The sequence below is a fragment of the Lepus europaeus genome, chromosome 7, assembly GCF_033115175.1.
Source record: "Lepus europaeus isolate LE1 chromosome 7, mLepTim1.pri, whole genome shotgun sequence".
Classification (NCBI taxonomy): domain Eukaryota; kingdom Metazoa; phylum Chordata; class Mammalia; order Lagomorpha; family Leporidae; genus Lepus; species Lepus europaeus.
Genome location: NC_084833.1, coordinates 60,501,959 through 60,515,068, shown reverse-complemented (window position 1 = coordinate 60,515,068; position 13,110 = coordinate 60,501,959). Strand labels below are relative to the sequence as shown.

At 35.5% G+C, this 13,110-nt stretch overlaps 1 protein-coding gene across 1 annotated transcript; it reads left to right on the top strand.

Annotated features, from left to right (window-relative positions):
- Window positions 1-5,007: 5,007 nt before the first annotated feature.
- LOC133763815 (olfactory receptor 51H1-like) lies at window positions 5,008-5,976 on the top strand. Its single transcript, XM_062197551.1, has one exon. It carries the CDS (start codon window positions 5,008-5,010, stop codon window positions 5,974-5,976), a length of 969 nt encoding a protein of 322 aa, XP_062053535.1.
- Window positions 5,977-13,110: the final 7,134 nt, after the last annotated feature.

Below are 13,110 nucleotides of genomic sequence, written 5' to 3'. Positions count from 1 at the left end.
GAAGTGGAGCTGGTCTCAAACCGGTGCCCATATGAGATACCAGTGCTTCAGGCCGGAGTGTTAACCTGTTGCACCACAGCACTGGTCCCAGGGGAGTTAAAAATGTGAATTTAAGAAATTGTTTTTGATAGGAATGGGATAAATAATCCATTAGAGAAGATTAAAATAATTAACTAAAGAGTCATTTCCTAAGTACAAGGCCATAAAATCTGAGCTAATGGGTAGTCAGGTCCTCCAATGATTTTCTATTTTTAACGTATAAGAATTGAAAAAAAGGGTATGATCACATTTGTTCAGTTTTATACTTGGGCTGGCAGTGTATGACAAAAAGTTACTATAAAATAACTCAAAATCCATTTGTAATACAGATGATCAACCTGAAAAAGAAGTAAAACAATGTTGATTGAGCAAATTGAAATGAAAATTTCAGTAATTACTCAGAAACCCTGTTTTTCAATATAGATGAAAAATATGAATAAAAGTATAACTGAGTTGTAAGACAACACATTTATATAGGCAGTGTAATATAGAGATTAAGATATTGCAAGTAAATCAGCTCCAAGTGTTAATTAGTTCAAACAGTATTGAGGGAATTATGTTATGTGATACAGAGATGAGTTTTATTTGAGTTAAACTCAATGCTTTGGAAGACTATGATATTGTAAAAGTGACTATTGAATAATTCTGAGACCTTCCTATAGGTTAATGGTAAGTAAGAGATAATAGTATATGAAACTCACTCTCTTTGAGCATTTTTTTTCCTTACTTAGCCATAGTGATCTTCAAGATCCAGCAAGTCCAGAACACACTTAGAACAATGAGGTTCCCTTGCTCTGCTGCCACCCCAAACTGACTTATATAATCTAATTACTGTAATTGCATTAAGAGTGTGAGCCAATTCCAAATATGACCCTCTTTTCTCTTCCAATCAATGAAAATGGTAATATTCTTCATATCCACATCACAACAGGATTATCTTTATGAGGATTGTTAAGTATTAAATGATTAGAGTATAAAATGAATGTGAAATATAATATAACTGATAAATCTCAGAACTAATAGAGGATATTATTATAAATATTTTTACTGATGATGCTATTTTATTATTCATAGTGTAGATAGGGACAATTACATTGTCTAAAGGTGATAATTAGATATTGTGGAATTTTTTTTTCTTGATTTATTGAATCCCTAAAGGTCTCTCATTTTCCCTTTCTACCAGGTGTGACTTATTAGGTTGATATTAAAGGCTGAAAAACACTGAAAATACTGGACAGGAAACACTGAAATATTAGATGCAATTCATTCACTGGGAAGTTACTTTAACTTTAGAGTCTATTTTCGAAACAGAAAATCATAGAGTCACTTAGAGATTTTGTTAGTTTTGCTATGTCATGAGAAAATAGAGGCAAATGTCAATCATTCAGGAGATGGGGATTATGAGATGATCAAGATAATACCAAGAGACTGATCAAGCATTAACCAGCCTGTGGAACTTCTCAAACCATAACACACACAGACACACACACCACCTTTTTCCTTAATTGCTCTTTCAATACTATGCCAGTCCCCAAATATGAAAATCTGGGGAGATTTGCAGCCTTGGGGAGACATCCTCAGTCTTTGAAGCACTGGGGAATAGCCTTATTTGTTGATCTATGAAATGCTCCCTGGAATAGTAACGGCAGTATTGGAGCAGCTCAGGACTTAAAAGTTCTCATGGGGGTAGTGGCAACGGTTTTGCCAGGTGAACCTCAGGCTGCTTAACAATCTTCTTGCTGAGGCTTCTCTCAGCAGGCAGGTAAGTTTTAGAGCAAAACCACAGGATAAAGTTGGCCATCAACAGAATATTTCAAGATATCATGACTGAAGTTTCTATCTAGCTCCCTTTCACTATTTTCTGTTTTCCATTCTCTTTCCTTGTCCTTCAACCTCATCCCCAAAACCCCTAAAGTGTGCCTTGTCCTCTTCCTCCCTTGGATCTTCTTTATAATGACATGGGGGTCTTGCTTGAGGACTGAAGGACAGGGAAAGATGAAGGTATTCAGGAAAGGTTGGAAACTTCAACAATGACATCTTCAAATATTCCGTCAGTGAGGACCCAAGTTCTGAGATGAGCATTTTGGCCTAGGACATGCAATTTTGACTTTGTCTTTTCTACTCAGGCTCCTGAGCTCCCACTGCCCTCTGTTGTAATTTTCCTATCCTTCTTCTCATTTGTTTTCCTATTAACAAGGTGTTTGACTCAGGGCAAATTATTTTCTTTAATTCCACTTCAGGTTTCTGAATTAGTGAAAACCAAAATACATCAATTTTTATCTTTGTAATAGTTTGGATTTCTGTTTTCATCTGTTTATTCCTTTTCTCTTCTCTCCATCCCCCCTTCCATCTTATTTTAATCTGTTCTTATTCATTTATCCACCTCTTAAAGTTTCTCTCATTCCCACTGTTTCTCACATAATTTAATGAATTTAATAAGCAATTTCTTCCCCCAAATAAATAAAATACATACACATGCACACATGTGCACAAACTGAAACAACACTTTATTTAAAGGACAGAAATATATGCTGGTAATCTAATAAGCCATGTGTTTGAACTACTTCATAAGACAATAAAGGAAACAGATATACAGAAATAAAGTATCATCACTAAGGTTAGGGAATCATAACTGGAAAATTTTCAAAAAGATATTTTGGGAGATTATTTTCCAATTATTTATTTATATAAAGGGAAGAGATTTCATGTATTTCATAAATACAACCTTAAGAGAGCTATAATTAAAAAAAATTGTTTAGAATGTTCAACCAGAGATTTAATAGTATGTATATCTGGGGATCTATGCTCAATAGTACAGAACAGACAATATATTATTAATAATTACAAATGGTGCAAAGTAAAATGTGATTCTTTGTGCTAGAAGAGACTCCATCACTTTCACATCCATTTACTGGAAATGATTGTAACAAAAAAAAAAAAAAAACAAGAAACAACAACAAAAAAATACAGTATCAATATGTGTGAATCAGTAAAGAGTACAACTTTTTATTTCAAATAAACATAATTGTATTAAAAAGCACTAGTGTTTACATTTTAATTCTCACAATAATGCTATAGAGTAGGTACAGTTATTAATCACATATTATACCATATGTCTTTAAAAAGGTGGGAAGAAGGAAGGAGTAAGGGTGGAAGTATTGTTATGTTCTTAAAACTGTATATATGAAATACATGGAACATGTTCTCTTTATGTAAGTAAATTAATAAATCTATTAAAATGAAAATGTGTATTATGAAAAAGCTATGCATAGATTTTTTTTAAAAAGTACAACAAAATAAATGTATCTTAATTCCATTTTTCTTGAACTTTTTGAAATACCCTAATACATAAAGGGGCTCCACTGAGGATAAGGGGCAAATGGGATTGGAATACAACATGGGTAGTAGATCCAGAATCCACAATGTTTACACTACATTGTTGCTTAGTAAGCTTGATTCTGAGCAACTGATAAAATTAGATAAAATGAGGAGTGTCCTAAAGATGAGAAATTTTCAAAGAGAGTATGTTCTACTTCATTATTCTATCTCACTGTTAATTATGTCAAGAGTAGAATGACTTAATCAAGGGATCCTTTGGGGCTAATACATTCACTGGTATGGCAATATGAGCCTGTCTCCCTGATCTTCTCTAAGTTCTCTGTTCTGCTTTAATCAGGGTGTAGCATGATCACTAAGCTTAAGTAAAAGGAGATTGGCAGATGTCAGATTGCCAGATGTCCACGGTTATGAAAAAATGTATTTAGCTGAGCTTTGGAGGTCTTGCTTCCCTGCGACAGAATGGATTATTATATGAAACAATTGTTTTTCTGCTTTCCCAAGTAATTTATTCTCCATTATACTAAGATTTCACTAATTTTACAATGAGAACATTTCATTTCATTTTCTAAGGATTTATTTTTTTATTACTTGAAAGGAAGAGTTACAGAGAAAGGGAGATAGAGAGGGAAAGAGAGAGGGGGGGAGAGAGAGAGAGAGAAAGAGAGAGGGAGAGGGAGAGGGAGAGGGAGAGGGAGATCTTCCATCCACTGGTTCACTCCCCAAATGGCCACAACTTCCAGGGCTGGGCCAGGATGAAGCCAGGAGCCCAGAACTTCTTCCATTACTCCCATGGATGTAGGGATGGTTGTAGGGCTCCCAACCCTTGGGCCATTTTCTGCTGCTTTCCCAGGCACATTAACAGAGGTCAGGATTGGATATGGAGCAGCTGGGACTCAAATTTTTGCCCACCCAGGATGCTGGTGTCTCAGGCAGTGGCTTAACCCAGTGTACCACAACACTTGCCCCAGAAACATTTCATTTTAAATGACTAAAGTGATTGCAAAGCTAGGGTTGAGAATGATTCTGAGGCTCTATCCAAGCTCAGGGGGACTGGAGGAGGATCTTGCTGAAGTAAAAGGTTAGGCTTGAACACTGGTGCTTTCATTACTGCTCTAGATACAAGATCCATTGCTTTCACGAAGGCTCTGGGCATAGGAGTATGATGAGTGGGAATGACATCCTATGTGGGGAATAGAATAATTCATATTTTATATTGACTTTTATGTTTATATTGACTGAGATATTATGTCCTTGGCCTCTGACTCAATAGCTTGTAGGATAATGATTATAAAGGAGAAAGAGAGGATAGAAGGGACAGAAGGCTTTCTAAACTAATGGGTTGGCACTACAATGTATTTAAACTGAATGTGATTTATTTGTATGTGGATGAGTCATTTACCTGTGGGCCAATAGAAATATCCTCAATAGGATACTTCCTGGAGTAGCTGTCTTCTCTTATACTCTGCCCCTTTCACCTCCTCTTACATAACATATTCATATATAAATAAAATTGCTCAACTTTCAAGGAAGTAAGATACTAACACATTATTATTTTCTGTCACTGCATTTTTAGGAAGCCACTCATCAGGACCCTACCCCACTTCTCCATGCCTACATCACATTGACTTCATGGCAGATAACCATTCTCACTTCCAGCACCTTTATTTTGTCTTAACTGGGATTCCAGGTCTTGAGCAAAAGTATTACTGGATGGCATTTCCATTGGGTGCTATATATGTTGTTGCCCTCTTTGGCAATGGTATCATCATCTCTACCATCAAGTCTGAATCATCTCTGCATATTCCCATGTACTACTTTCTGTGTATGCTGGCATTTGCAGACATGGGACTTGCCCTTTGCACTTTACCCTCTATGCTGGGCATATTCTGGTTTAATTATAAGTTCATTGCCTTTGATGCTTGCCTTGTTCAAATGTACTTCATTCACACCTTCTCAGCCATTGAGTCTGGTGTGCTTGTAGCTATGGCCATTGATAGGGTTGTGGCAATCTGGAACCCCCTCAGGTATGGCACCATCCTCACCAATGGTGTGGTCTGCAAAGTAGGGATAGTCATCTTGTCAAGGGCAGTTTGTGTGGTCTTCCCTGTGCCTTTCCTTATCAAACGGCTCCCCTTCTACCGCTCCAACATTCTCTCCCATTCTTTCTGTCTCCACCAAGATGTCATGCGCCTTGCCTGTGCCAGCACCCGTGTCAACAGTCTCTACGGCCTTATTGCGGTCATCTTCACCAAGGGCTCTGACTCTCTCTCCATCCTTCTCTCCTATGTGTTCATACTCCGGACAGTGATGGCTATTGCCTCAGGAGAGGGCAGGCTGAAGGCACTCAACACCTGTGTTTCACACATTTGCGCTGTGCTCATCTTCTATGTGCCGCTCATTGGAGTGTCTGTCATTCATCGTTTTGGGAAACATCTGTCACCACTGACTCATGCGCTCATGGCCAATGCCTACCTTCTTGTGCCTCCTGTGCTGAACCCCATCGTCTACACCATAAAGACCAAAGAAATACGAAGGAAGATCATCCAGATATTTGCTCTAACCAAGATTACTACAGAGGGGAGAAATTTGCCAATTTGAAAGAGAAAAAAGGTATTCTGTAAAAGCTCAAATATAGCTATAAGAAATAAAGATACGTTTATTTTTTACACTTTCTGTGTGGTTTGAATTGAGAACAGAAAGATGCCCTTGCCTACAGAGAATACTCATTTTTCTTGTGTCAAATTGTATTTTGTCTACTGTTAGAAAGAGTGGCATCTTTAGGAACTGTTAATGGACTGACTTGTAGTGCTACATTTACAACTATGCATATAACAACTGAAGACAGAGGATACTAACAATTCCACTAAAAATAACTAATTTGAACAAAAATATACCATCATTTTATGTATTGTAAATTAAAATCAATTAAATTAATCTAACATTATAGTTCATGAGTTAGAAATAGTCTCCAAGAAGTTTGTAGGGAAGAAACAAAGTATACTAATTAAATAATAAGAGAATACCTGGAGGGAACATTGTTAAAATAAAATATGAATCAAAAAATGATGAATTAAGAACATAGGAACAAAAATACACATAAATGAACAGGGCCAATTATGTTGTATAACTTGGGATTAAAGTATTGAGGATGAAATTTAGAGCTGTGTTTCATTGGGTGTTCTCTTAATTTCTCATGGAAATAATATCGCTTGCATTTAGCACTGTTATAAAATTAGTCCAATTATACATTTAAGAAGTAATAAAAAGTAAAATTATTTATAACTATAAAAATGCAACTTTAAGAAGACTTCTAGAACTTTGAATGTAAGAGAGTGAGATAACTTGCTATTTAAATACCATCTACTAAGTAAAAGACACAGTACCAGAACTTTTTATATGTGATCACATTTGAAAATTGCAGCATTCCTATGAGGGAGAGTGTGAGACAATCTTTCCAGATACAGATATCAAGAAACAAAATGGTTGATGTGTTGGCCAAGGTCCAGCTTGAAAGATTCCTACACAATGTTGGGTACCATCTAGAGAAGTTGAGTTAGATGGAGAGATACTCATCAAAAGATTTAAAGAATCATTATGACTTGTTTGAAGGTAAGTTAAATAAGAAAATGGAAAGAACAAAGCTCCATGTATATACTGAACTACCTCTATCTGTCTATATGGTCAGATGATTTTTAAAAAGTTTTTATCATTTGATTGTTACACTCTAACTCATAGGTTCTTTGGAACTTTACTTCATTACCTATTACTCAATGTAGTGGCTATTTTAGAAGTTTGTAAGATTAATTCCGTAACAGTTTGTGTATTAGAAAAGAGCATGGGGGTCTTCAAAAATTGTGATAAATGAATACCATGAACAAATTTTGCAATGATTTCAAAAATTTTGCACCAAACTAATCTCAATTTCCCATGAACTTTTTGCAGTTCCCTTACGTATAAGGTATTCCCAGAGCTACTTATCCAAATTGGTAGAGGAAGTCCTAGATGCAGTATTGGTGATCAGTATTCTCAAAGAATGAACAGGTGTTTTTCTGAGCTTTTAATTCTTAACTGTTTTCACCCATAAGGGGTGCTTGAAATTTTGGCAATAGTAAAGAATTCTAAATCAATTGGTATATTTTAGGGACATATGGACATCTCCCTGTCTATTTTTTGTGATGCCGTAAGCACATAAATGCTGGTCTCAGAAATAAAAGTAATGGTAAAAGAGTTTGTGTGTTTTCCTATATTACCTTTCTGACTCATTTACTGTTCCCTTTAAAAGGTGAAGATGATAGCGCATGGGCACTATGAGTAGTGGTTACAATACCATTTACCAGCCACAATACTTGGCATTTTAGATACTGCTTTGTTTTTTTCCAGTTTTATGGTTAAGAGAATAGTTTGGGGGTCTCCCAAAGCTACACTATTGGGACCTTGTTTCCAGAATCTTATGTTAATGGTTAATGAATTGACCACTGATTCAATTATGCTATCTGAGGAGTGGGCCTAGAGAGAGGTCCTTAGGTCAGCGAGGGCATAGCCCTCAAAAGACAGCTCCCAAGAAAGGATCGATTTTGTAAGCCAAATTTGGCCTAATTCCCTCTTTCCATTACCTGGATCACCATGTGACACTCTCCACACACAATCCACCATTTTACTAATGGGACCACCCAATTTTAGACTTTTAAACCTCTAAAACTGTGACCCCTAAATAAATCTTTCCTAAGTAGCTTCTCTCAGGTATTTTAGTTAGTGAAACAAAAACTGCCTAATGCATCCAGAATTACCTCTATGAGTGAATTTATTTAAAATGAGGGCTTAGGTGTCATATGACACCCAATATGTGTACAACCTGGGAAAAAGACACTCAATTAATTTAATAGTAACTATTTAATCTACAAAATATGGATAGGGATATTGCTTATTCCATAGTTATGGAAGTTAAAGGAATTTATGTATCTTAGTTCAGGATATGGAAAGAGTAAAGAATAAATGTCAACTGCTATTGTAATTATTGTTCACACTTCAAAATAACTGATAGCTAGTGAGTTTATGCAACATTATCAAGCTCAAATAACAAGTGTTATGGCCACAATTTGAAGCCATATCACACTGGCTCTGGAATTCATGCTGAGTCCCACCATATCTCTTTTTATCCCCTCCCTTATGTACATAATGTTGTCTTTCTGCTTCCATGAGGACAGAAAACCATATAATCTCCTTAAAATGAGGGAGTATGATCTAGTCCCTCTACAGGGGTAATTTCTTTTTTTTTTAATTAAACTTTTATTTAATGAATATAAATTTCCAAAGTACAGCTTATGGGTTACAATGGCTTCCCCCTTCCAAAACTTCCCTCCCACCCACAACCCTCCCCTTTCCCGCTCCCTCTCCCATTCCAATCACATCATGATCCATTTTCAATTCTCTTTATATACAGAAGATCAGTTTAGTATATATTAGGTAACGGTTTCAACAGTTTGCCCCCATATAGCAACACAAAGTGAAAAAAAAATACTGTTGGAGTACTAGTTATAGCATTAAATAACAGTGTACAGCACATTAAAGACAGAGATCCTACATAATATTTTTTTAAAAAATTAATTAATTTTCTATGCCATTTCCAATTTAACACCAGTTTTTTTTTTGTTTCCAATTATCTTTATATACAGAAGATCGATTCAGTATATAATTAGTAAAGATCTCATCAGTTTGTACCCACGCAGAAACACAAAGTGTAAAAATACTGTTTCAGTACTAGTTATAGCATCACTGCACATTAGACAACACATTAAGGACAGATCCCACATGGGATGTAAGTACACAGTGACTTCTGTTGCTGACTTAACAATTTGACACTCCTGTTCATGGCGTCAGTAATCTCTACAGGGGTAATTTCAATTCCAAACCATCTATCAAGGGGGTAATTTAGTGCAGTACTATGGAAAGTGAGATCAATGTGCCCACATGATCTGGGTACTCTGTTACTTATCTGTGCTGAGGCAAGTTCAAAAAGGGAATCCATTTGGAAATATTTATAGCAATTTGACTTTTCAGTGATACAGAAGCACATCATTTTATGTACAAGACCTGGACAATAACATTGTATTCATCTTAGATGGATTGCAAAAAAATAAAAACAAAATTAAAAATTGATTTACCACAGATAATGCTGAAATATTCTAATTTGAAAGAGATGAATCCTATTTATTGCATGATTAACTTAAAAATTTCCATATATTTCTGCTAGATATGATGCCACATAGTGATCAAACAAATTCAAGGACTACAGAAATAAAAAAAAAAGATTCAGTTTAACGGTAGAACCAGTCAAGTAAACACTAGTAATGTTTTCTAGATGCCTATGAGATCACCTGGAAATTGAGATGTGCTATCTACTTTCCCATATAAGGACAGTTCAGGGTCAGTATATATTTGATAGTTTGTTGATGTGTGGACTTAATCCTTTTAGTGCTATAAATAGATTCTATAATCAGAACCTCCAGGCTTTCAAGTCTGAAGCAATGCCAGTATCTCTATGCTAACTTTAGGAATCTAGACTAAGTTTCTTTGCAACAGTCAATAATCTAAGTTATGCTCTTTTCAATGTTGAAAAACATCAAGGAGTAGCTCCAACATTATTAGGAGTCTTTAGGAACTGACTTCTCCCCTAGCTGCTTGTGCTCCCATTCCACTCTTAAAATCAGAGATTATGCTAGACAGAATAATAGCCTCCCAAATAGGTCCATGACTTAATTTCTGGAAGCTATGACTATGCTATGTCATATGGAGAAATGAAATTAAAATTTCTAATGAAATGACTTTAGATAACGAGATTATCTTGTATTACTTGGGCGACCCCAGTGTAATTACAAGAGCCATTTTTATGTGAAAGACAGAAGCTTCCGTGTCAGAGTGATGAGAAGTGAAATGAAAATGACCTTTTTTCTAACAGTTTCATTAGTACCCTCACAACTTTCACTCACTTCCTCCTCACTGTGGCATTTTACAGCAGCATCCCTGTTCCAGTTGCCTGATCTGTTTCACTTATTACTGAATAATAGACATCCCCAAAGTAGTGGCTTAAAATAAAAGCACTAGTTCATTTTGCTTACTAATTTGAATAACTCATTTCTGCTCCATAAGGTTTAACTGGAGCAATTCAAAGGTGGGTCTGATTCATCTCTGATGGATGCATTCATCGGCAGATGTGCTTAGGGAACTATTTGTTCTGTGGAAGATGTTGAGTTGTATCGGATAGGCTAAATTTGAGGAGGCCATGAGAAAGGATCAGTGAGTACTGAACTCAGCAGAGGATATATAAGAAAATGGTTAGGTGGATTGGATATAATGATTTCAGAGTCAAGGGAATATGAGTGACCAGTTAACCAGTTTAAGTAGGTGAGGATAATACAGACACAGCAGATAATGTGGACATAGCCCTAAAAAAATATTTATAGTATTAAACATAGTATGAATAACTGGATCTGAGTACTGAAAATGAATATTTTAGATTTTTAAGAGATAATTTGGATTGGTGATATTTTATCAGCAAAAAAGGGAGAAAATTGAGTGAGGAGAGGATTATTCACTGGTTAACTACAGAAGATTGACATTAGGAACCAAACATTACATTTAAATGAAAGTTTGGAGAGAGAGAATAGCACTTATGCTCAATACTGTTCCAAATACAGCATGTTTGAGAGATGATAAAACTGATGCAGGAAAAGGAGATAATAAAAGAAGCTTTAGTATGAAAGAAAGGGTAGAGGGTAGCAGGAAATTACTTTCAAACTGTTTGGAATGCTAATGCTTTTAGAAAGAGAGAAGGAAATCTTGAGGGAGAGACGTTTAGGTGAAAGGTTATGTTTTATTTTTATGCCCATGGCTCAGTCTCTGCTCTGTGTTACATTCAGTGAACTAGAGCTCACAATCTTGAAGAATAGCTAAGGTGTTTAGCATAGGTTATTGTAGGGTGATGGAAGGGTTCCATGTGGAAAAATAATGCTGCTTAAAAGAACTTTCCATACATTCTTCTCTGGGTCCATCAATTTTTCTCAAAGCTGAAGTAGAATTGAGGGGGAAAATATTTGATTATTTAATTTAAAAGAGACCCGAGTCATGGAAGCATAGCATTCCTGTAGGAATGGAGCCACGATTCAGATCAGGGTAGAGAAGGGATCACACAGTGAGAATGTAGACTACATAGGCAGAAATTTTTGTGGGAAGAATTTAGATTTTTGATCAAGCCACCTCATAGCCCCATCAGAAAATACGAGAACTGAAAGTGCATCTTCATCTTCTGTTGTATGTGAGTGCTATAAAGATATTTCATGATGACTGGCTTTTATACCTCCACTAGAGTGATAGTTTTCAATTTTTGATTATGACTCTGTGTAATAAAAACATGAGTCCATACGTTAACATTTATATTTTTATATTTATTCACTTGCTAATTACGTATAGTTATTAGTGCAATAACATATTGTGTATGGTAACATAAAGACAAATATCATTTTTGAGGGATGGGATAAACTTAAATACAAATAAAAGTTCTATTATATTCTCTTTGTAGGCCACATGTTATTTATATGTTTATTCATTTATTTATTTATTTTCATCTTCATTTAAAGAGGCAGAGATAGAGAGAGATGCAGAAACAGAGACAGAAAGATAGAGAGAGGTCTTTCATCCAGAGCTGGGCCAGACCTAAGACAGGAGCCTGAACTCAATCCAGGCTTCCCACATGGATGTCAGAGTCCAAGTGCTTGAGCCTCCATCTTTTGCCTCCTACAGTGTGCATTAGCAAGAATCTGGATGAGAAACAGAGTAGCCAGGACTGGAATAAGGCACTCTGAAATGGGATGCAGGCATCCCAAGTGGAAACTTAACCACTGTGCCAAATGTCTGCCCCTGTGTAATCTATTTTAATGCAGATATAGAATTATACTTTACAATTCCTACTCATGCACACTTTCATCCTATACAACCCCATTATATTTGAATAATTTCCATTGAAAATACCAACGTTGAGTCAATGTTTCAAACATAGTCTTAATTTCCTTCCTTATTTCATTAAGACAAGATGAATCTTTCACTTACATTTTTAGCAGTATTTGTTATTTTCTATCTTACTTCTTAGGCATTTGTATCTTTTTTTGCTATTTCATCCTCAAAAGTTTTTTTCTTTTTTCTTTATTTTTTTAAGAAAACTTTTATTTAACAAATATAAATTCAAAAGCACAGCTTCTGGATTATAGTGATTTCTCTCCATACCCTCCCTCCCACCCACAAACCATCCCATCTCCTACTCCCTCTCCCATCCCATTCTTCAATAAGATTCGTTTTTAATTATCTTTATATACAGAAAATCAACTTAGTATGTACTAAGTAAATATATCTTATAACTACTGATTTCTTTCTTCTCTCTATTATTTTCTTGAATGTTTAGGAAGCCCTATGACATGAGTGAAGTCTCAATTCATAGGCTTTAGAAGAAATAGTTTGAAATTTACATCTAGCTCTGCTACTTAGAAACTGTACAAAAGTTATTTAGCATCCCTAAATCCCATTTTCTCTTGTGTAAAATGTTGATAACATCAGTTCTCCAACTTATTGGGGTAATTCACTGAGATAATACAAAAAATAATGAGTATTATTGGTATTAAAAAATTAAATGTAATACACTACTATAATACCTACTTGCCTTATAATTATCTAAGTTAGTGTTTC

Coding starts and splice junctions, on each gene's coding strand:
- LOC133763815 (XM_062197551.1), top strand. CDS start 5,008: ATGGCAGATAACCATTCTCACTTCCAGCACCTTTATTTTGTCTTAACT.